The sequence below is a fragment of the Schistocerca piceifrons genome, chromosome 10 (assembly GCF_021461385.2).
Source record: "Schistocerca piceifrons isolate TAMUIC-IGC-003096 chromosome 10, iqSchPice1.1, whole genome shotgun sequence".
Taxonomy (NCBI): domain Eukaryota; kingdom Metazoa; phylum Arthropoda; class Insecta; order Orthoptera; family Acrididae; genus Schistocerca; species Schistocerca piceifrons.
Window position 1 is genome coordinate 76,051,234 of NC_060147.1, and position 24,314 is coordinate 76,075,547.

At 42.6% G+C, this 24,314-nt stretch overlaps 1 protein-coding gene across 1 annotated transcript in view; it reads right to left on the reverse strand.

Annotated features, from left to right (window-relative positions):
- Positions 1-3,367: 3,367 nt before the first annotated feature.
- LOC124718704 (leucine-rich repeat-containing protein 15-like) overlaps positions 3,368-24,314 on the reverse strand; it is a 43,266-nt gene continuing 22,319 nt past the window's right edge. The window contains exons 2-4 of the mRNA XM_047244325.1: positions 17,902-18,796; positions 7,363-7,754; positions 3,368-3,596 (exon numbers count right to left, since the gene is read on the reverse strand). Coding sequence (XP_047100281.1) covers positions 3,368-3,596; positions 7,363-7,754; positions 17,902-18,796 — 1,516 coding nt within the window. The remainder of the gene's footprint in view (positions 3,597-7,362; positions 7,755-17,901; positions 18,797-24,314) is intronic.

The window sequence follows — 24,314 nt, forward strand, 5'->3', positions numbered from 1 at the left end:
AAGTTAACGTAAGATTGGTAAACTGCAGGAGTATCCAGGGCAAGGTTCCTGAATTAGTATCTCTTATTGAAGGAAATAGTGCGCATATAGTATTAGGAACGGAAAGTTGGTTAAAACCGGAAGTGAACAGTAACGAAATCCTAGACACAGAATGGAATATATACCGCAAGGATAGGATAAACGCCAATGGTGGAGGAGTATTTATAGCAGTAAAGAATTCAATAATATCCAGTGAAGTTATTAGCGAATGCGAATGTGAAATAATCTGGGTTAAGTTAAGTATCAAAGGTGGGTCAGATATGATAGTCGGATGCTTCTATAGACCACCTGCATCAGCAACCGTAGTAGTTGAGCGCCTCAGAGAGAACCTGCAGAACGTCGTGAAGAAGTTTCGTGATCATACTATTGTAATAGGGGGAGACTTCAATCTACCAGGTATAGAATGGGATAGTCACACAATCAGAACTGGAGCCAGGGACAGAGACTCTTGTGACATTATCCTGACTGCCTTGTCCGAGAATTACTTCGAGCAGATAGTTAGAGAACCAACTCGTGAAGCTAACGTTTTAGACCTCATAGCAACAAATAGACCGGAACTTTTCGACTCCGTGAATGTAGAAGAGGGTATCAGTGATCATAAGTCAGTGGTTGCATCAATGACTACAAGTGTAATAAGAAATGCCAAGAAAGGAAGGAAAATATATTTGCTTAACAAGAGTGATAGGGCACAAATCGCAGAATATCTGAGTGACCACCATCAAACGTTCATTTCTGAGGAAGAGGATGTGGAACAAAAATGGAAAAAATTCAGAAACATCGTCCAGTACGCCTTAGATAAGTTCGTACCGACTAAGGTCCAAAGCGAGGGGAAAGATCCACCGTGGTATAACAATCATGTACGAAAGGTACTACGGAAACAAAGAAAGCTTCATCATAGGTTTAAGAGTAGTCGAATCATAGCTGATAAGGAAAAGCTGAACGAAGCGAAAAAGAGCGTAAAGAGAGCAATGAGAGAAGCATTCAACGAATTCGAACATAAAACATTGGCAAACAATCTAAACAAGAACCCTAAAAAGTTTTGGTCATATGTAAAATCGGTAAGCGGATCTAAATCCCCTATTCAGTCACTCGTTGACCACGATGGCACCGAAACACAGGACGACCGAAGAAAGGCAGAAATACTGAATTCAGTGTTCCGAAACTGTTTCACTGCGGAAAATCGTAACACGGTCCCTGACTTCAGCCGTCGCACGGACGCCAAAATGGAAAATATTGAAATAAACGATATCGGAATTGAAAAACAACTGCTATCACTTAGTAGCGGAAAAGCATCCGGACCAGACGAGATACCCTTAAGATTCTACAGTGATTATGCTAAAGAACTTGCCCCCTTTCTATCAGCAATTTATCGTAGATCGCTGGAAGAACGTAAAGTACCTAGCGACTGGAAGAAAGCGCAGGTCGTTCCCATTTTCAAGAAGGGTCATAAATCAGATGCGAATAATTATAGGCCTATTTCGCTTACGTCAATCTATTGTAGAATAATGGAACATGTTTTGTGTTCTCGTATTATGACGTTCTTAGATAATACAAATCTCCTTCATCATAACCAACATGGATTCCGCAAACAGAGATCATGTGAAACTCAGCTCGCCCTATTTGCCCAAGAAATTCACAGTGCCATAGACAATGGCGAGCAGATTGATGCCGTATTCCTGGACTTCAGGAAGGCATTTGATACGGTTCCGCACTTACGTTTAGTGAAAAAAATACGAGCTTACGGAATATCGGACCAGGTTTGTGATTGGATTCAGGATTTCCTAGAAGAAAGAACACAACATGTCATTCTTAACGGTTCAAAATCTGCAGATGTAGAGGTAATTTCGGGAGTACCGCAAGGAAGCGTGATAGGACCTTTATTGTTTACAATATACATAAATGACTTAGTTGACAACATCGGTAGCTCCGTGAGGCTATTTGCAGACGACACGGTTGTCTACAAGAAAGTAGCAACATCAGAAGACTCGTACGTACTCCAGGAAGACCTGCAGAGGATTAATGCATGGTGCGACAGCTGGCAGCTTTCCCTAAACGTAGATAAATGTAGTATAATGCGCATACATAGGGGCAGAAATCCATTCCAGTACGATTATGCCATAGGTGGTAAATCATTGGAAGCGGTAACGACCGTAAAATACTTAGGAGTTACTATCCGGAGCGATCTGAAGTGGAATGATCACATAAAACAAATAGTGGGAAAAGCAGGCGCCAGGTTGAGATTCATAGGAAGAATTCTAAGAAAATGTGACTCATCGACGAAAGGAGTAGCTTACAAAACGCTTGTTCGTCCGATTCTTGAGTATTGCTCATCAGTATGGGACCCTTACCAGGTTGGATTAATAGAAGAGATAGACATGATCCAGCGAAAAGCAGCGCGATTCGTCATGGGGACATTTAGTCAGCGCGAGAGCGTTACGGAGATGCTGAACAAGCTCCAGTGGCGGACACTTCAAGAAAGTCGTTACGCAATACGGAGAGGTTTATTATCGAAATTACGAGAGAGCACATTCCGGGAAGAGATGGGCAACATATTACTACCGCCCACATATATCTCGCGTAATGATCACAACGAAAAGATCCGAGAAATTAGAGCAAATACGGAGACTTACAAGCAGTCGTTCTTCCCACGCACAATTCGTGAATGGAACAGGGAAGGGGGGATCAGATAGTGGTACAATAAGTACCCTCCGCCACACACCGTAAGGTGGCTCGCGGAGTATAGATGTAGATGTAGATGTAGATCTATCATACATATTAATGGCGAATATACCTTTTAATAATAGGACAATTTTTAAAGAAATAACATATGATTAATCTTTTATGAGTGGACCATGAACTGAAATAATTTACACTAATTTAAAATTTTTTAAAGAAACTTAAAAATAAAATTTCTTTCGAAAATGTGCGTTTCCTCTTCAATGTACTGATTGGTGGTGGAGAGGATTTCCCTACGTCAGAACGTATAGAGCGCCACGCCAATCATGTCTAGTTTTGATAAACAGTAAAGAATTGTTGAAGAAAAGAAAGTGGTGCATTACTTTCTGGGCAACCCTCATAACAAACTATCAAGGAAAACATGCAGATGGTGGTGTTTGCGGAAATCCTCTGAACACACTATTCGTAGGCTATGTGACCTCTGACACAAGCGTGTCTCTAGATTCTCTAGACACATGTAATTACTGTAACATCGTGCTTGTGCAGTTGCTGTGTGACCTGTTAATGTTGACTACTCTGGACGTCAGCCAGTAGTCGTATTGATGCTACTACAGAGCGTATTTTCCTCCTGCAATATACCTATCCCTAGACCCTACTGGCCGCTGTCCTTTGGACAGAGAGCAGCCGTCGCCTCACGAATGTCTTTCCCAGCCTGTGGTCCAGGTCCCGAGCACTGCGGCACGACATCGCCGATGTTGATGTGCTGTGATGTCAGCCAGGCAGCCATCGCAGCAACACTGCAGCTGGTGCAGTCCCATGGGTTACGTCCCAAGCGCAGAAGTTTCAGTGATGGCGCCCCGGCAAACAGTTCGGTTGGCAGTCTGTGGACAAGACACAAACACTGTAATTCTCACTAGTCTTCAGCATTTCCAGAACTTGCTCAGTCCCGCTCATTCTGTTTTGTAAACAGGAACTGTTGATGATGATGATTTTGGTTTGTGGGGCGCTCAACATGGTGGTCATCAGCGCACGTACAAGTTCCAGTCTTTCCATTTCCAGTCCCTGCACTCCCCGATGAGATGATAAGGGCAACACAAACGGGAACTGCAGGAGAACTCGTTATGGTTGGGATATGTGTATACCCACTGTATTACTAGCGTATCTCACTGGAATCGTGTACAAGGTAGCAAAAGAATCTCCTTTTGGGACGATGATTCGTGCTATGGCCTACGCAGGACAATATCAGAGGACTCATCCTCAATCACGAAACCTCACTTCAGCAGACTGACCACAGACATTGGTTTTTGCTAGGCAGGAGAGGCATAAATAATACTCTTTTGCATCTCAGACGTACAAAACAGGTTGAGCGTCAAGTTACCTGTGGGCCAATCAAACTATTGTCTGTGGTATTTTTCACAAATCGTGCTGGTAAAATTCAGGAGTGCGAGTTCTACTGTTTCATATCAATAGTTTAGACAAGAAGAGAATACAAACTACAGAAGAATGCTGAAGATTAGATGGTTAGATCACGTACCTAATGAGGAAGTACTGAATAGAATTGACTATGAGGAGAGATTGGATAGTGGGACACATTCTGAAGCGTCAAGGGGTCACAAATTTAGTATTGGAGGGAAGCGTTGAGGGTAAAAATCGTAGGAGGCCACGAGATGAATACACTATTCAGATTCAGAAGAATGTAGGTTGCAGTAGTTACTCGATGAAGAAGCTTGCATAGGATAGAGTAGCATGGAGAACTGCACCAAACCAGTCTGTAGGCTGGAGACCACAACAACAACAACAACAACAATACGACAGCTTCATGGAGCTGAAAATGTAAATAACTAATGCTTTTGTAGTCAGCTGAATCAGAGATGTCTAAAACTCAGTGGTAACACTCTTTTTAGGCTGAAGGTGGTTGTGATGTCTTCAAACCAAACAGCGTGCCTATGGAATATCGCCTCAGCAGAGCGACTCCATTCGTGATTTCGTGTCAGAAAGGTCACGATTCATAGTAATAGACGGAAAGTCATCGAGTAAAACAAAAGTAATATCCGACGTTCCTCTAGGAAGTGTAATAGGCCCTCTATTGTTCCTGATCTACATTAACGACATATAAGGCAATTTGAGTAGCTCTCTTGAATTATTTGCAGATGCTGCTGTCATTTACCGTCTTGTAAAGTCATCAGGTGACGAAAACAAATTGCAAACTGATTTAGATAAGATATCTGTATGGTGCGAAAAATGCCAACTGCCCCTGAATAAAGAAAAGAGTGAAGTTATTCACGTGAGTGCTGAAAGAAATCCGCTGAATTTCGACTACGCGATAAGTCACACAAATCTGAAGGCTGTAAATTCAACTAAATACTTAGGGATTACAATTACATATAACCTAAATTGGAACTATCACATAGATAATGCTGTGGGTAGAGCAAATCAAACACTGTGATTCATTGGTAGAACACTTAGAAGGTGCAACAGATCTACTAAAGAGAATTCTTACACCACACCTGTCCGCCCTATGCTGCGCGGTGTGGGAACCGCATCAGGTGGGATTGACGGATGACGTCGAAAAAGTACAAAGAAGGGCAGCTCGTTATTTATTATCACGCAGTAGGGGAGATAGTGCCACAGACATGGTACGTGAATTGCAGTGGAAATCATTAAAACATAGGCGTTTTTCGTTGCGACGCGATCTTCTCATTATATTTCGATCACCAGTTTTCTCCTCCGATTGCAAAAACATTGTATTGGCACCCACCTACTTGGGATAAATGATCATCATGATAAAATAAGAGTAATCAGGGCTAGCACAGAAAAATTAAGTGCTCGTTTTTTCCGCGCACATTTCGAAAGTGGAACGGTAGACAGCTTGAGGTGGTTCATTGAACCCTCTGCCAGGCACTTAATTGTGAACAGCAGAGTAACCACGTAGATGTAGATTTAGGTGCACGTAGACCAAAATTCATAAAGTTATAATGTCGACCAGACACTATACTTGTTGGAGTACAATGCTCGACCCTAACGACACACTGGAATAAAGAAATGACACAGACTGGTCTCAGATCAGTTCAAAGTGCGCAATTCTCAGTCATTTCAATTATTCAAAAACAGTCTTAATCGCATTATTATTATTATTATTATACCGTCAACAGGTTTCGACCCGACGTAGGGGTCATCTTCTGGGCGTTCACACCATTGGTCGACTGCTGGTTGTGTCACTCCTGTCTACATAATGGCAGGAAACTATTACGATTAAGATTGTTTTTGAACAATTGATTAATCATACTAATCGCTGCTTCATCTCCACAACCATGTTGTCCAAAAATCTCATTCATTTGCTGCTCTTTTTAGGATTTTGTAACTCCACCAGTAGAAAAGGAACCCTTCGAAGATCACTTGTTGTCCATCCGCTGCTCTGTCTTCCCGACTGTTATGCCCCCCTTTTCCTCGCGACGGTAGACGTACCAATTTGAACTTTATGTCAGATTCTAAGGTCTACACTCACTTGGCTATGCAAGAAAAGGGAAGCTTCTTAGTCAATGCAGTCACTAGATAACGCTATTTATGTCACATATTTCCGTACTTGCAAACTAACACATCAAAACCTTCACGGTACTTCCCGTTGATCTAAAAACTTAAAATTTGGCAAGAAGCATGGTTTCAATGCACAATCCGAAAACTGCGAATTTGTAATTAAATTTTATGAAAAAATTTTTTTTTCTTATTTGTTGTTCGACTTCATACCTGAAATTAAGACATTCTCGAACGTTTTGGAATCCCTGCGACCGATATCTTGCCAGCGTGAATGTCGGTAACAGGCAAAAATCATCGAGATCCACGATCAATTGTCAGTGTACATAATTAAGTTCATACGTAACCAGCAGTGCGTGAGTCCTGCTCGCAGGCATTCAGTTTTATCTTTATTTTCGAACGTCAATCTTCCGACTACTGTCGTGTAGTCCACAACCTTCTCTCATCTATCGTTAATCTTTCCATCTTTATGTAATTGTTACACCTTATACCACCTACAACATATTTTGGAGATTGTGGACTTGGTGCGTACCACTCCTTTCTTCCTGTACTACTCCTTCCAGCAACAACTCTTCTTGGAAGCTGTAGCAAATATCCCATTAGCTACCTACGTGTAACAATTTATGGGGCTATGTAATAAATAATTACTAGAGTCAACGACGAAAATGATATCTTTTTAAAAATTCTACAACTCTGGAACCCCGATCACGAGAAGCTAACTACTAAGCAGTTATCCTCGTCACAAAACATACATGAATGAAATGGTAGGGCATTCTAGTACATGCTACAACGGTAAGGAACCTCTGCCATGCCGTTAGTAGTACTTAGTGAAACATAACTAAAGATGGTGACACTAATGTAGTTGGTTCAGGTTTTGAAAAGAATAAGCAGCAAGGGTCTTATCACACTAGTCCGTGGTCTGTCAGAAGTTACACCAGTATATTTAGATGACTCTCCATCTAGGATCATACGTTCCAACTCAGACCAACAGGATTATTGACCGTCAAACTATGAGCAACAAGCACATCTTGTAGGACTGAAATGTCATCATGAGTATGGACATATGGTCTATTCTAAAACTGAGACAGTAGACTAGTAATAAGAAATAATTCGTACCTGCTAAGACAGTTGCCTTCGAGTGAAATGACGCTGAGCTCGGTATTGTTGGTGAAGAGTCGCCCTGGAAGGCTCTTGAGCTGATTGCGGTCCAAATACAGACTGTCCAACTGGGGGCAGTTGGCCAGCACCTCGTCTGGCAGCTGTTGGAGGAGGTTCCCTTTCAGAACCAGGGTGTCCAGGGCAGGGGTTGGCTTGAAGACATCAGCACTCAGCGAGGTCAGCTGGTTGTCGGACATGTACAGGTAGCGCAACCGCTGCAAACCTGTGAACGCGTCTGCCGAGAGGGTCTTGATGGTGTTCCCAATCAGATGCAGCATGATAAGGCGTGGGGTGTTCTGGAACAGTCCTGGTTCCGAGGACTCCAGCTTGTTGTGACTCAGGCTCAGGATCTGAGAAAGGACGACCGTACAGTCTAAGCTTGACAATATCCAGGACAACATTATATATGTGACAGTCAGTTCTAGGTGTTTGGAGAGGGTAGTTCACCATTAACTTCAGACAGATAGATGGTCACCCACATTATGGGACTAAACGTTTACAGACATCTGCTGTTCGTAACTGGAAAGAAGGTACATAAGTGATTGCAACATGATACAATCGTTGTAGATGGCTTTGGTATTAAGATTGTTATCATCATACTAGTTGCGATGATACTTGCCTATCACCAGTTGTTCTATAACAACAACTCAATAAAAAAAAAAAACTAATTTCAGAGACAACCAATTTTCTGAATGACAGTAACTTCCCACACCATGTGTCATTGGTTACACAAAATAAGAAAATAATTTAGATTCTGCACTGCTACTCAATTTCAGTGGGCAGTGCAGCCATTATCTGTTTAAGTTAACTGTTAAAACTCAATCCTTTATTTCTGTAACAACACTTCTTTACTCAGTGACAGTCCCAGGAGAGAAAAGTATGTAAGGGATAATCCACTGAAGAGAACTACGACATTTTTTCGTTTTACCTACTGTTCAGTGCAAATATTTTCACGTCTTGTTCGCCGGCCGGAGTGGCCGAGCGGTTCTAGGCGCTACAGTCTGGAACCGCGCGACCGCTACGGTCGCAGATTCGAATCCTGCCTCGGGCATGGATATGTGTGATGTCCTTAGGTTAGTTAGGTTTAAGTAGCTCTAGGGGACTGATGACCACAGCAGTTAAGTCCCAAAGCGCTCAGAGTCATTTGAAACATTTCAACGTCTTGTTCAATAACATGAGACAATAAAAAAACTTACAGAATTTTTTAAAACTGATAGTCAAGTGTTGTTTCTGAAATAAGCGGTAATAACTTCGGAAACAAAAAGCAATAAACACTACAGAGTTTTAAGCTAATAAGAGATTTTAGGATCTATTCTTTCTATCCTATGCCAAGTGTTTTTAGTAACAAAAAATTTCTATTGCTTATGACTCACCAATTTCGACACAGAACATGTTTTTTCAAATGAACAGAAAACAATTTAACGACATTTCTGTTACGTTATAAAGCTACACTGCTAGAAATTCAGTAAAGAATGAGAACATAAAAAATAATGTATCTTTGTACGGAGCTTTAGCAACATAATTTGTCTCCAGCTGTTGTGGTAGGGGTCGAGCAGTTCTAGGCGCTTCAGTCCGGGCCCACGCGGCTGCTACGGTCGCAGGTTCGAATCCTGCCTCGGGTATGGATGTGTGTGATTCCTTAGGTTAGTTAGGTTTAAGTAGTTCTAAGATGACCTCAGATGTTAAGTCCAATAGTGCTCAGAGCTATTTGAACCATTTGTTGTGGTGGGTCTAGCTAGTCGTTCATCATAAAAGCCGCGATATTGTGTTGGCATGTATGGCTGAAGTTCCCTTATGTCAACTATTTTATTCTCATTTACTCCGATATAGCCCTGTGGATAAGCGGGAGTACATGGCAGCACTGGATGGCTGACTGTAGAAGGTAACAGTTTAAAATCATGAACAAGCAGTTCATGAAAGAATTACTTCCCTATGACACAATTCTTCTCTTATTGACAGTCCATAAATTCACTTACATGGATCGTTGCTTTTTCATCTTCTCCACTCCACATATACAGCAAATAGATCCCGTCTGGTGTGAGAATCTCCCTCTTTGTAACACAAGTGTCCAGAAAGAATGCCTAAGAACGGGATAATAATGACGTTCACTTTATCTTCCAGTAGTAAGGATAGTTTGTAGAACTTCAACAACAGTGCTGTTTTTGTGTGAACGGGACACCCACCAGGAAATTTGTGTACGTACTTCAGTGGAATTTGATTTCTCACTATACAATGGTAAGACAGAGATTTAGGAACCAGGTTTTAAATTGTAGGATATTTCCAGGGGCAGATGTGGACTCTGACCACAATCTATTGGTTATGAACTGTAGATTAAACTGAAGAAATTGCAAAAAGGAGGGAATTTAAGGTGATGGGACCTGGATAAACTGAAAGAACCAGAGGTTGTACAGAGTTTCAGGGACGGCATAAGGGAACAATTGACAGGAATGGGGGAAAGAAATACAGTAGAAGACGAATGGGTAGCTCTGAGGGATGTAGTAGTGAAGGCAGCAGAGGATCGAGTAGGTAAAAAGACGAGGGCTAGTAGAAAACCTTGGGTAACAGAAGAAATATTGAATTTAATTGATGAAAGGAGAAAATATAAAAATGCAGTAAATGAAGCAGGCAAAAAGGAATACAAACGTCTTAAAAATGAGATCGACATGAAGTGCAAAGTGGCTAAGCAGGCATTACTAGAGGACAAATGTAACGATGTAGAAGCTTATCTCACTAAGGGTAAGATAGATACAGCCTACAGGAAAATTAAAGAGACCTTTGGAGAAAAGAGAGCCACTTGTATGAATATCAAGAGCTCAGATGGAAACCCAGTTCTAAGCAAGGACGGGAAAGCAGAAAGGTGGAAGGAGTATATAAGGGTCTATACAAGGGCGATGTACTTGAGGACAATATTATGGAAATGGAAGAGGATGTAGATGAAGATGAAATGGGAGATACGATACTACGTGAAGAGTTTGACAGAGCACTGAAAGACCTGAGTCGAAACGAGGCCCCCAGAGTAGACAACATTCCATTAGAACTACTGACAGCCTTGGGAGAGTCAGTCCTGGCAAAACTCTACCATCTGGTGAGCAAGATGTATGAGACAGGCGAAGTACCCTCAGACTTCAAGAAGAATATAATATTTCCAATCCAATAGAAAGCAGGTGTTGACAGATGTGAAAATTACCGAACAATCAGTTTAATAAGCCACAGCTGCAAAATACTAACACGAATTCTTTACAGACGAATGGAAAAACTGGTAGAAGCCGACCTCGGGGAAGATCAGTTTGGATTCCGTAGAAATACTGGAACACGTGAGGCAGTACTGACCTTACGACTTATCTTAGAAGAAAGATTAAGGAAAGGCAAACCTAAGTTTGTAGCATTTGTAGACTTAGAGAAAGCTTTTGACAATGCTGACTGGAATACTCTCTTTCAAATTCTAAAGGTGGCAGGGGTAAAATACAGGGAGCGAAAGGCTATTTACAATTTGTACAGAAACCAGATGGCAGTTATAAGAGTCGAGGGACATGAAAGGGAAGCAGTGGTTGGGAAGGGAGTGAGACAGGGTTGTAGCCTCTCCCCGATGTTATTCAATCTGTATATTGAGCAAGCAGTAAAGGAAACAAAAGAAAAATTTGGAGTAGGTATTAAAATCCAGGGAGAAGAAATAAAAACTTTGAGGTTCACCGATGACATTGTAATTCTGTCAGAGACAGCAAAGGACTTGGAAGAGCAGTTGAACAGAATGGACAGTGTCTTGAAAGGAGAATATAAGTTGAACATCAACAAAAGCAAAACAAGGATAATGGAATGTAGTCGAATTAAGTCGGGTGATGCTGAGGGAATTAGATTAGGAAATGAGACACTTAAAGTAGTAAAGGAGTTTTGCTATTTGGGAAGCAAAATAACTGATGATGGTCGAAGTAGAGAGGATATAAAATGTAGACTGGCAATGGCAAGGAAAGCGTTTCTGAAGAAGAGAAATTTGTTAACATCGAGTATAGATTTGAGTGTCAGGAAGTCGTTTCTGAAAGTATTTGTATGGAGTGTAGCCATGTATGGAAGTGAAACATGGACAATAAATAGTTTGGACAAGAAGAGAATATAAGCTTTCGAAATGTGGTGCTACAGAAGAATGTTGAAGATTAGGTGGGTAGATCACGTAACTAATGAGGAGGTATTGAATAGGACTGGGGAGGAGTTTGTGGCACAAATTGACTAGAAGGGATCGGTTGGTAGGACATGTTCTGAGGCATCAAGGGATCACAAATTTAGCATTGGAGGGCAGCGTGGAGGGTAAAAATCGTAGAGGGAGACCAAGAGATAAATACACTAAGCAGATTCAGAAGGATGTAGGTTGCAGTAGGTACTGGGAGGTGAAGGAGCTTGCACGGGATAGATTAGCATGGTGAGCTGCATCAAACCAGTCTCAGGACTGAAGACCACAACAACAAAAACTATTAATGTCGTCTGGACTTCTTTTAGCCTCACCCGCACGATATACATAAAATTTCGCAGTTTTGCCGCCTATGTTGTGAATGTCTACATTAATGGTGAGCTGATTGCGTGGAAGATCTTCTGTGCTGATATCTTACGCTTACATCGAGAAACAGCAGCTCTCCATGAAAAGTGTCGTTTTTCCTCTAAAATGTAATTTTGCATCGTGTCTGTGGACCAGAGATGTATAGTAGACGTGTTCCTTCAACATATGACTGTAGGTATTGTCTCCATAATCACTAAAATATAAATATTGCATCAAAAAGTGGAGAAATGCTGTTTCTGCAATAGGCTATTCAATTGTACACACTGCAGAATTCCATTTACAGTTTGTCAAAATGGTTCAATTGGATGTAAGCCCTATGGGACTTAACATCTGAGGTCATGAGTCTCCAAGACTTAGAACTATTTAAACCTAACTACAGTTGATGAAAGAATTTAAAAAATTTAAATTATTGGTATAATCTACTCATTTTGATATGTAATCTTACTTTAAAAGCTTAATACAATAAAGCAAGTATTAAAGTTAAAAAGTGTGAATATACTTTAAGTGGTGTAACACTTGACGCACAAATTACTGTGTGTGTCTTAATACAGTTTTTGAGAAACACAACAGTTTCAGAATGCTTTGCATTTAATTACAGACCTTTTGAAAACTTTCTCTGCCTGACACCGGAGCAAGATTATGAAAGGGAAAAGTATATCGTCTAAGATATTTTAGCTGTCCATGCTGCAGAACTTCGGCATTAGGCATGAAATTTTCATTTCTTACTTCTATACTACTAACTCTACTAGCAACACGTTTTGCAAACTTTCACTGTAGTAATCCCATCATATTCTTTTCCAAATGATACAACCATTGATCTTGTTACGAGACTGTCACGTATTACACTGACCATTAAAATTGCTACACCAAAAGGAAATGCAGATGATAAAGGGGGATTCATTGGACAAATATGTCATACTAGAACTGACACGTAATTACATTTTCACTCAATTTCGGTGCATAGATCCTGAGAAATCAGTACCCAGAACAACCACCTCTGGCCGTAATAACGGCCTTCATACTCCTGGGCATTGAGTCAAACAGAGCTTGGATGGTACAGCTGCCCACGCAGCTTCAACACGATACTACAAGTAGTTACTTGCGTATTGTGACAAGCCAGTTGCTCGGCCACCATTGACCAGACGTTATCAATTGGTGAGAGATCTGGAGAATGTGCTGACCAGGGCAGTAGTCGAACATTTTCTGTATCCAGAAAGGCCCGTACGGGACCTGCAACATGTGGTCGTGCATTATCCTGCTGAAATGTAGGGTTTCGCAGGGATCGAATGAAGGGTAGAGCCACGAGTCGTAACACATCTGAAATGCAACGTCCATGGTTCAAAGTGCCGTCAACGCGAACAAGAGGTGACCCAGTCGTGAAACCGATGGCACCCCATACCATCACGTCGGGTGATACGCCAGTATGGCGATGACGAATACACGCTTCCAATGTGCGTTCACAGCGATGTCGCCAAACGTGGATGCGACCAACATGATGCTGTAAACAGAACCTGGATTCATCCGAAAAAATGACGTTTTGCCATTCGTGCTGCCAGGTTCGTCGTCGAGTACACCACCGCAGGCGCTCCTGTCTGTGATGCAGCGTCAAGGGTAACCGCAGCCATGAACTCCGAGCTGATAGTCCATGCTGCTACAAACGTCGTCGAACAGTTCGTGCAGATGGTTGTTGTCTTGCAAACGTCCCCATCTGTTGACTCAGGGATCGAGACGTGGCTGCACGATCCGTTACAGCCATGCGGATAAGATGCCTGTCATCTCGACTGCTAGTGATACGAGGCCTTTGGGATACAGCACGGCGTTCCGTATTACCCTCCTGAACCCACCGATTCCATATTCTGCTAACAGTCCTTGGATCTCGAACAACGCGAGCAGCAATGTCGCGATACGATAAACCGCAATCGCGATAGGCTCCAATCCGACCTTTATGAAAGTCGGAAACATGATGGTACGCATTTCTCCTCCTTACACGAGGGATCACAACAACGTTTCACTAGGCAACGCCGGTCAACTGCTGTTTGTGTATGATAAATCGGTTGGAAACTTTCCTCATGTCAGCACGTTGTAGGTGTCGCCACCGGCGCCAACCTTGTGTGAATGCTCAGAAAAGCTAATCATTTGCATATCACAGCATCTTCTTCCTGTCGGTTAATTTTCGCGTCTGTAGCATGTCATCTTCGTGGTGAAGCAATTGTAATGGCCAGTAGCCTATTTCTCGATTTGATTTCAGCTTTGTAACCATTACTCGATGATTTATTGTACGGATGGGTACTTTCGCTGGCAGTGGTAAATTGTTCAGTTTCTCGCAAAGGTGGAGTAAGGCTGGGAGCTCGGCGGATCACGTTTGTGTCTGCAGAAATTTTTCATCGCGCCACAAAAGCAAGGAATGGCAGTGACCTTGGTGGCGACCAGTCTCGCAGAAGTGATCCTCTTTCCTGAACTGTGAACTGTTACCTCAATGAGTTCCTGGAACTAATGCCCTTGCCAAAGGAACGATGCCGATCGATGCGATAGCATTAGCCCTGTGTATACTTGAGCTAGAAACTTTTCTTCCCGTTCAAAAAAAAAAAAAAAAAAAAAAAAAAAAACCATGTTCAAATATGTTCGAAAAATCGTATGGGACTTAACTGCTAAGGTCATCAGTCCCTAAGCTTACACACTACTTAACCTAAATTATCCTAAGGACAAACACACACACCCATGCCCGAGGGAGGAATGGAACCTCCGCCGGGACCAGCCGCACAGTCCATGGGTGCAGCGCCTTAGACCGCTCGGCTAATCCCGCGCGGCTGTCTTCCTGTATGCACATCAAAAACTGCCGCCACCTGCCGCTACTCTGGTGTGAGAAGTACGCTGCTTTCCCTCCCAAAATTACGTACTGTCCTATGAATGGATCGCCCCCACCACAAGACTTGGTTTGGGGGATGCTAACCAATAGGGAGGGACTGGTAAAAATCAGTACCAACCCCATGAACTGTTTGTTTTTGTGGCCGTGCTCCGCAGCAAAGCCAGAAGAATTTCTATTGTAAATAAAAACAGATTTTTCTTGCTACAATATATTTTCTTTCTCACAGACACGTTTCCCCTTCTTCACTTTAAGGCATCGTCAGTGGGATCTGCACTAAAGAGCCAAAAAACCTTGTAGACCTGGCCTAATTCGTGTGGGGTGCCTACGAGCACGCAGAAGTGTCGCAATACAGCGTGGCATGGACTCGAGTAATGTCTGAAGTAGTGCTGGAGGGAACTGATACCATGAATCTTACAGGGCTGCCCATAAATCCGTAAGAGCACGAGAGGTCGGAGATCTCTTCTGAACAGCACGTTCCAAGGCATCCCAGATATGCTCAGTAATGTTCATGTCTGGGGAGTTTTGTGGCCAGCGGAAGTGTTTAAACTCAGAAGACTGTTCCTGGAGCCACTCTGTAGCAATTCTGGTTATGTGTGTGTGTCAAATTGTCCTGCAGGAATTACCCAAGTCCTACGGAATAAACGATGGACATGAATGGATGCAGGTCATCAGACTGGATGCTTAAGTACGTGTCACCTATCATAGTCGTAACTAGACGTATCAGAGTTTCCATATCACTCCAACTTCACATGCCCCACACCATTGCAGAGTCTCCGTCAGCTTGAACAGTATCCCGCTGGAGGGGCCATGGATTCATGAGGTTGTTTCCATATCCGTACACGTCCAGCCAGTCGATACAATTTGAAACGAGACTCGTCCGACCAGGCAACATGTTTCCAGTCATCAACAGTCCTATGTCTGCATCGACGGGCCCAGGCGAGGCGTAAAACTTTATGTTGTGCAGCCATAAAGGGTACAAGAGAGGGCCTTCGGCTCTGAAAGTCCATATCGATGATGTTTCGTTGAATGTTTCGCACGCTGACACTTATTAATGGCCCAGGATTTAAAACTGCAGCAATTCTCGGAAGGGTTGCACTTCTGTCACGCTGAACGATTCTCTTCTGTCGTCGTTGATCCCGTTCTTGCAGAATCTTTTACCAGCCGCAGCGATGTCGGAGATTTGATGTTTTACCGGAGTCCTGATATTCATGGTACACTTGTGAAATGGCCGTACGGAAAATCCCCTCTTCATTGCAACCTCCGAGATGCTGAGTCCCATCGCTCACGCACCGACTATAGCACCACGTTCAAACTCCGTTAAATCTTAATAACCTGCCATTGAGGCAGCAGTAACCGATCTAACAACTGCGCCAGACACTTGTTGTCTTATATAGGCGTTGTCGACAGTTGCGCCGCATTCTGTTTGCATATCTCTGTATTTGAATACGCATACCTGTACCAATTTCTTTCGATGCTTCAGTGAAGCTTAAGTTTACATAGCCCCAATGGTGAGTATCTGTAAGAAATTACATTTACCTCCGAACTGGTTTCTGGGACCTTCACTTGCTTTGACAGGTAGCGTTATAGAACTGAAGCATCAGTGACGTGGGAACATTAGATCAGTCTTGAGGGCAGTCTCATACAATGTAACTGGTTTAGACGTCCGTTCGTGATAAGCAAACGATACATTATCGTATTCCAGTCAGCCACGAATTTTCAGTTTTCAATATATGCGAGTGTTATATCATAATGTCCATGTTACCTCTGCTCTGGCCTATCCTTCAAACAGCTCCTCTGGTTGGTACAAAAAATGGTTCAAATGGCTCTGAACACTATGGGACTTAACTGCTGAGGTCCCCTTGAACTTAGAACTACTTAAACCTAACTAACCTAAGGACATCACACACATCCATGCCCGAGGCAGGATTCGAACCTGCGACCGTAGCGGTCGCGTGTTTCCAGACTGTAGCGCCTAGAACCGCTCGGCCACCTCGGTCGGTGGGTTGGTACAACCCGTGGGAGATCTTCAGCTGATAGAGTTCGGAAATAATATGAGGAAACACTGAAAGTTTTCGTGAATCATTGAGATGCTTTCCAGATAGCCAAATTTATTAAGGCGGTAAGAAGATGACAAGGAGAATAGAATGCAATCGAATTAAATCAGCTGGTGCTGAGGGAATTATATTAGGAAATGAGACACTTAAAGTAGTCAATGACGTTGGCTATTTGAAGACCAAAATAACTGATGATGGACGAAGTAGAGACGGTATAAAATGTAGACCGGCAACGGCAAGGAAAGCATACCTCATGAAGAGAAATTTGTTAACATCGAGTAGAGATTTAAGTGTCAGGAAGTCTTTTCTGAAAGTATTTCAATGAATTGTAGCTATGTATGGACGTGAAACATGGGCGATTAATAATTTACATAAGAATAGAATAGAAGCTTTCGAAATGTGGTGCTACAGAAGAATTCTGAGGATTAGGTGGGTATATCACATAACTAATGATGAGGCACTGAACAGAATTTGGGAGAAGAGGAATTTGTCGCACAACTTGGGTAGAAGAATGGATCGATTGGTAGGACACGTTCTGAGGCATCAAGGGATCGCAAATTTAGTATTGGAGGGAAGCGTGGAGGGTAAAAATCTTAGAGGAAGACCAAGAGATGAATAAACTAAGCAGATTCAGAAGGAAGTAGGCTGCAGTAATTACTCAGAGATGAAGAAGCTAGCACAGGATAGAGTAGCATGGAGAGCTGCATCAAACCCGTCTCTGGACTCAAGAGAACAATAGCAACAAGGATTCGTAACATGGTTTGGCACAAATTTCCAGCAACCGTGACAGAGTAGCAGGTCTATTTTGATGAAACCTGTCTGATTGCAAAGAAGTAATCCAAGCTTGAAAGATGATCACTTCCAATTAGTCTGCAACATACATTCCCTTAGCAGTGAGAAGTCATTTCTTTTGTGTCCGAGTAGTACACTTGAAAGACTACATTTGTAGATTGAGGTCTGAGCTGTCATTCGTCATGATTGATGGATACTGAATCCTAAAATTAAACATAAATAAAATTATAAATTCTTACCCCCAGATCAGTAGTAGCGGCAAATATGTCCTTTGGAAGAGATGTCAGGTTGTTAAAGCTGAGATTGATTTCAATCAGTGACACAGTTCTGGCAAAGATTGTTGCGGGCAGGGATGTGAGTTGATTCTGCGAAGCATGAAAATATATGAGTGGCACCGCATCATCCAGTGTTCCCTCCTCTAGAGTTGTCAGGTTGTTCCGAGAAAGAATTAAGTTGTGGAGATTCGAAGCGTTCCTGAACGCCCCAGCCGAGATGGTCCTTATGCCGTTGTTGGCGAGGTCTATGTAACCCACTTTTGGATTGTGGGAGAGCAGACCATCCGGCAAGTGGGTCAAGTTGTTGTTGGCGAGTCGCAGGTTGCTGAGCTCATTGTTGTGTCTGAACGTTCCAGGCCGCAGCTCTTGGAGACTGGCGGTGATCTCCACACTACTCAATTCCGGGCACAGCTCAAACTCGTCCTCTTCCAGGCTCTGGATGGTACTCTCCGTGTGTAGACGCTTGAGTTTGGGCAGTGATCGGAAGGTTCCAGGCTCCAAAGTGGTCACATTCGGTACCTCCAAGATGAGGTCACTCAGTAGCGGGTTGTTGGCAAAGGCGGACGACCTGATGGTGGTCAGAGAAGGGGCGATAAGGTGGAGCCTGAGGAGGCTTGGTACACTGGCCAACACGGAAGAGGTCAGTTCTGTAACAGTTGGAAGTTCCAGTAGCAGGAAGTCGACGTTCTTGGAAAGGAGGCATGGAGGTGCCTGAAAGGCATTTTCGCAGGTTGCGTCCCCAAATGGTAAGATCTCACATGGACAGTCGGTGGTGTTGGAAGTGCCGTGAAAGTCCACACTGGATATCAGAAGGACAGCAGCCAGTAAGGCGCCTGTAGCGTGGGGCCTGCGGCGAAACCTGAAACATTCACCAACCACTGAGTTACACACTGAAACATCCCATCCGTCCTTATTCTGAACACCTGTAGCACTGCGCTAAGTCCCGCTGCTGCTTCCACAGTCTACGTCTGCATCTACATACATACTTCACAAGCCACCGAACGGTGAGTGACGGAGGGTACTTTGCGAGCCAATGTCACTACCCTCTTTTCCTGATCCACTAACATACCGTCCGTGGGAAGAGGAGTGTGATTTGGGGATGGGACCAAATACTGAAGCCATCAATGGGATTAGGATCAGGGTGGGAAGGAAGTCGGCCGTGCACTTTTAAAGGAACCTTAAGTTGTTTAGGGAAATCACATAAAAATTCAGGATGATCGGATGCGGGGTTTGAACCATCATACTCCCGAATGCGAGTCCAGTGTGATAACAACTGAGCCACCTCGCTCGGTTCCACAGGAAGAACGATCGCTGGTAGTCATCTGTGTGGGCTCGAGTCTCTGTTATGTTACCTCCATTGTACTTTCGCGAGATATACGTAGAAGGAAGCTTAGACTGAATGATGGTTCTAGGAACGTACGCTATCAGAGTTTTAACAGTAAACCATACCATGACGCAGAATGCCTCTCCTGCATCGTATGCCACCGGAATTGGCAGACAATCTTGGTGACGGATTCGTGCTTACAAAACGAACCCGTCATGATACCTGCTGCTCTTCGTGACTCTTACTGACCGCTGTACAGATTTGCTCCGAAACATCTGTTAGCTCATAAGGATGAACTCTCTGCACTGCTGCACAATTAAAACTTGTCTGAAAAAATGATCACCACCCATGCTTTGGCCAGCAAGACAGGGTCAAAATTGTCACTGATCCATAGTCCTTACATCTATGTACAGTAATGGAAAAAAGATCGCAACACCAAGAGGAAGTTGTGCGCCATATCGGAAATTCGTAGGCGTGTTTCAACCTCTAGAAGACGACGTCTATTCAAAGTTCACACCAATGTCGTAAGAGGGGTGCTAAAAGCGCCATGATGAGGATACAAATCAGGTTTGCCTTGAACACAAGCTATAACGGTCGTGAGGCTTAGTTTCCGTTGATACTGGACGTGGTGAGTTGATGTTAGTCAAGAAAGCCTTTAAGGCGACAAACACGCCATTAGCAGCACATTTCTGAGTTTGGATGAGGTCGTGTAATAGGGCCACGAAAAGTTATATGTTCCTTCACAATATTGCAGAGAGTCTTGATAGGAATGTAGCCAGCGCACATGGCTGCTGGCATCGGTGGACTCTGGAATGTACGGTCACGAGATGACGGGCTGAAGACGGCCACGTGGCAGTACCGAGAGGGAAGACCATCGTGTTCGGTGGATGGCTCTGGCGCATCGTACTGCATCCGAAGCAGCAATCTGAGCGGCAGTTGGTACCACAATGACACATAAAACCATTACAAATTGGTTACTTCAAGGACAATTCCGAGGCAGACGCTCCGTAACGTGCATTCCACTTACCCCAAACCATCGCCGACTTCAGTCGTGTCAATCGAGAGATCACTGGAGGGCAGGCTGGAGGTCTGCTGTGATTTGTGATGAAAGCTGCGAGTGATTGGTTATAAGAAGTTCAGTCGAGGTTTGCAACCAACCTGTCTGCCTGCTAGACACACTAGACTACACCAGGACTTATGATATGGGGTGCGATTTCGTATGACCGCAGGAGAACTGTCGTGTTATCCCACGCATCCTGACTGCAAATTTGTACGTCAGCCTGGAAATTCGGACTGTTGTGCTGTCATTCATGAATAACACTCAAGGGGGTGTTTTCCAGCAGGATAACACTCGCCCACATACAGCTGTTGTGACCCAACAGACTGTCGACACATTATCTTGGCTTCTTCGATCACCAGATCTGTCACGAATCAAGTCACCAATCAACCGCGTATGGGACATTACTAGAGGAAGATCCGGTTGCATTCACAACCAGCTTTGATCGTCGCTTTATGGACCGACGAGGTGCAACAGGCGTAGAACTCCATCTCACAATTTGACATCCGGCACCATTAAAACACAATGCATGCACATTTATCATTCTTGCCTTCACCATTCTGGTATTTACACCAGTTATTAATGTACCAGCATTTCACATTTGCAGAGGCATATCTCGCGCGTACATTAACCTGTGATTCTGCAATATAAATCACTTAAATATGTTACCTATCCGAATGTATTCCCGAAATTTCATTACTCCACAGTAATCATTTTTTAAATGTATAGATGTCCATCTTACTACATAAACAAGAGACTTCAACTGATGATACATGTGAGGAAAAGTACCACCACAGCAGTTTCTTGAGAGTCTTCATTCTATTACACGATTAGTTTCCGTGGTACCTTACCACCTTCCACAGGCCTCACCACTGCCAAAAGAGTATATGACTTCCTTGGCGCATTTTCTGTGGGATCTTTGTTACCAGCACACATGGACTGGCTTTCTAGAACACGGTGTCGAGTATAGTCTTCTAATGACTGATAGCCCACGTGTGCTGGTAACAAGGATCCCACAGTAAATGCGCCAAGGAAATCAAATACTTTTTTGGTACTAGTTGGGCCTGAGGATGGCTGTATGTACCGCGGAACTTAGTCGTGTGATAGAATAAAGACGATGGTATTTTTTCTCGTAATAATTTTTCTTCTGTCGCAATTTTTTTCCGTCGTTCTATTTATTGTACAGTACATACCTCCTTAAGAAATCTGATCGTTATCTGAAAGAAAAGAAGACGTATAAATAAAACTCTCGTTGATGGGAACCGAGCGAGGTGCCGCAGTGGTTAGCATAATGGACTCGTATTCGGGAGGACGACTGTTCAGTGCCGCGTCCGGCCATCCTGATTTAGGTTTTCTGTGATTTCCCTAAATCGCTACAGGCAAATGCGGGGATGGTTCCTTTGAAAGGGCACGCCCGACTTCCTTCCCCGTCCTTCCCTAATCCGATGAGACCGATGACCTCGCAGTTTGGTCTCTTCCCCCAAACATTCCAATTCCAATTGTCGTTGATGGAGCACATACGTAAAACAAGTGAGGCTGTTTACTTACAATAAATACTTGGTTACTTATAGTTTTCTTTCCAGAAAGTTTTCCGATAGTGTGATGGAGCGAGGACTATGACGAAGAAAAGAGAACTCGCCGGCACATTAACAAAGATTACGAAAGGGAGAAGATTTCCTCTGTTAGATTAATAAGGTTACAGATCGCATCGGAAAGTTCTGGTCAAGCTTGAGCTTCAAAAGACTTATACCCACCAAGAAAATTAGAAATCGTCTGAAAATTACAAAAGATTGACGTCATCCACTTCCGACAGTTGGTGTCTATAAAATTATAATACTGTACGCAAGATGTTTCTAGAATACTTTTAAAAACTTTAGGGCCAAGTTCCTTACACCAAAACAAAAAAATAAAATCATATAAATATACACCGACGAAAAAAAATCGCAATACCAAATAATGATTAATTTATGTAGAGTAATGAAATTTCTGGATTACATTTGTCTACGTTACGTAGATAAGTGATTAACAGCGCAAGACCACAGGTTAATGTAAGCCACAGCAAATGTGAAATGGTGATACATTAACCCAGATAGTCCTGAATTATTTTTTTTTTCAAAATTGATTTATATCTTATCTACATTCATTCACAAGGTTGTAAGGAAGAAATTAAAACAATTTTGAGTATTTATTTTTATTTGGTATTTCCAAGAATGGGCGTCCTTCCAGAAGGACGTCAGGACAATAAGGGAACATGTTTTTAAAGTATATGACATTGCACCATTAACTTGTTTTGGTTTTTATACTTTCAAATAAACATAAATAAATTTGAATTATGGGCTAAAACAGCTAATAAACACAAAAGCAAAGAAAATAACCTATACACATATTTTATGCACTAGTATGATAAGACAAAAGCAAGAAACATGTAGTGGTTCGTCACATTTTACGCACATAGTAGTAGTTTTTTTGTGGCAACTTCGACATTTCAGCTGCTTCTTCTCTTTTGTTATCTCGTCCGTTGGTAATTCAGCAACATAATGTTTTCTTCCATCAAATCTAGAATCTAGTTTTGCCCTCTTACTAGGACGTCCTCTGCTGGTAGTGACTCTTTTGTTACTTTCAAGATTTGCAGTGAAAATGCGACGACGAAATGTCAGATGATCTATGGGTTCTTCGTTGTGCTTGTAAAGATCCCAGGCATTTTGCTCTGCAATGTCTATAAAATGTGCAATGATCGGGAAATACCACTTTTTCCCATATAGGGATACATTTTGGTCAGCTCGATCTACGCCTCCCATATGAGTATTGTAGGAGTGTAATAAGTTAGGTTGAAGCATGCTAATCCTTTTCTTTTGTTCACTGGAACATCTTGCTACAGAGCGTAGTGGTTGCACTCTATCAAAGTTGGTGGCTATAGTAACAACACTGTTGTCATTCCAACGTTCAATGGAAATCTCGGATGCTGAGTCAGAACAAATTTAATATGATCCTCTATTTTCTTTTATCATTTTATCTACAGATGATAGAGTATAATTCTTAATTCTGTTTCCTCTTATTGTTCCTGTTGCTTCCACGCCCCTCTCATTTAGGTCATGTAGCGCAGTAGCATTGAGCTGACTTGCTGGTAATTCATCTACACTTGGATTTTCTTCAGCACTCGAATCTACATCTGTTACGTCATCAGTTGAATTTAGAGGAGGTGTAATGTTACATTCACACCAGTATTAGGTATTTCCTCATCTTTTGATTCTAACATGTCCAAAAGTTCAATAAGTGTACATCGTTTTCTGTGAATACAAAATGACAACATATTATCCTGACGCCCTTCTGGAAGGACGGTTGAAAACATTATTGAATTACAACTGACGAAAACTTTCAATCACAATATGAACCCATAAATAATATAGTTTAATTCTTTAAGATATTATATGACAAGTTTCAGAATTATTGACGCAATATGAAAGAAAATATACATACCCATCGATGATAAGGTCTGTCAGTTCGTCCAAGGTAAAATCGGCCCTATTTTCAAGACACAGTTTCTCACTCACTATGAACGACAACGTCAAATCGACTGTCGCAGCGCACAAATGACACTGCCTACTTCACATAACAATGTGTCACAGTCCATTGGAAAATGCGTTATTCGCAAAAATAAATAATTTCAACAGTGAGTTGCGTCGTCCTTCCAGAAGGACGTCAGGGTTATCTGGGTTAATAACATGTATAGCCGCTAGAATGGTGAATGCAAGCGAGAAAACGTGGATGCATTAAAAACAGGTGTAGCCCCTATAATAGTGAATGCAAGCAAGGAAACGTGCATGCATTGTGTTTTATAGGTACTGGACGTCACTTTGTGGGATGCAGCTCCATGGCTCTTGCACCTGGTCGGTCAATGCAGGTACGTTTAATGCCGTTTGTGGTTGACCAAGAGATGTCGTCAGATTGTGTCCCATATGTGCTCTATTGGAGACAGATCTGGTGATCGAGCAGCCC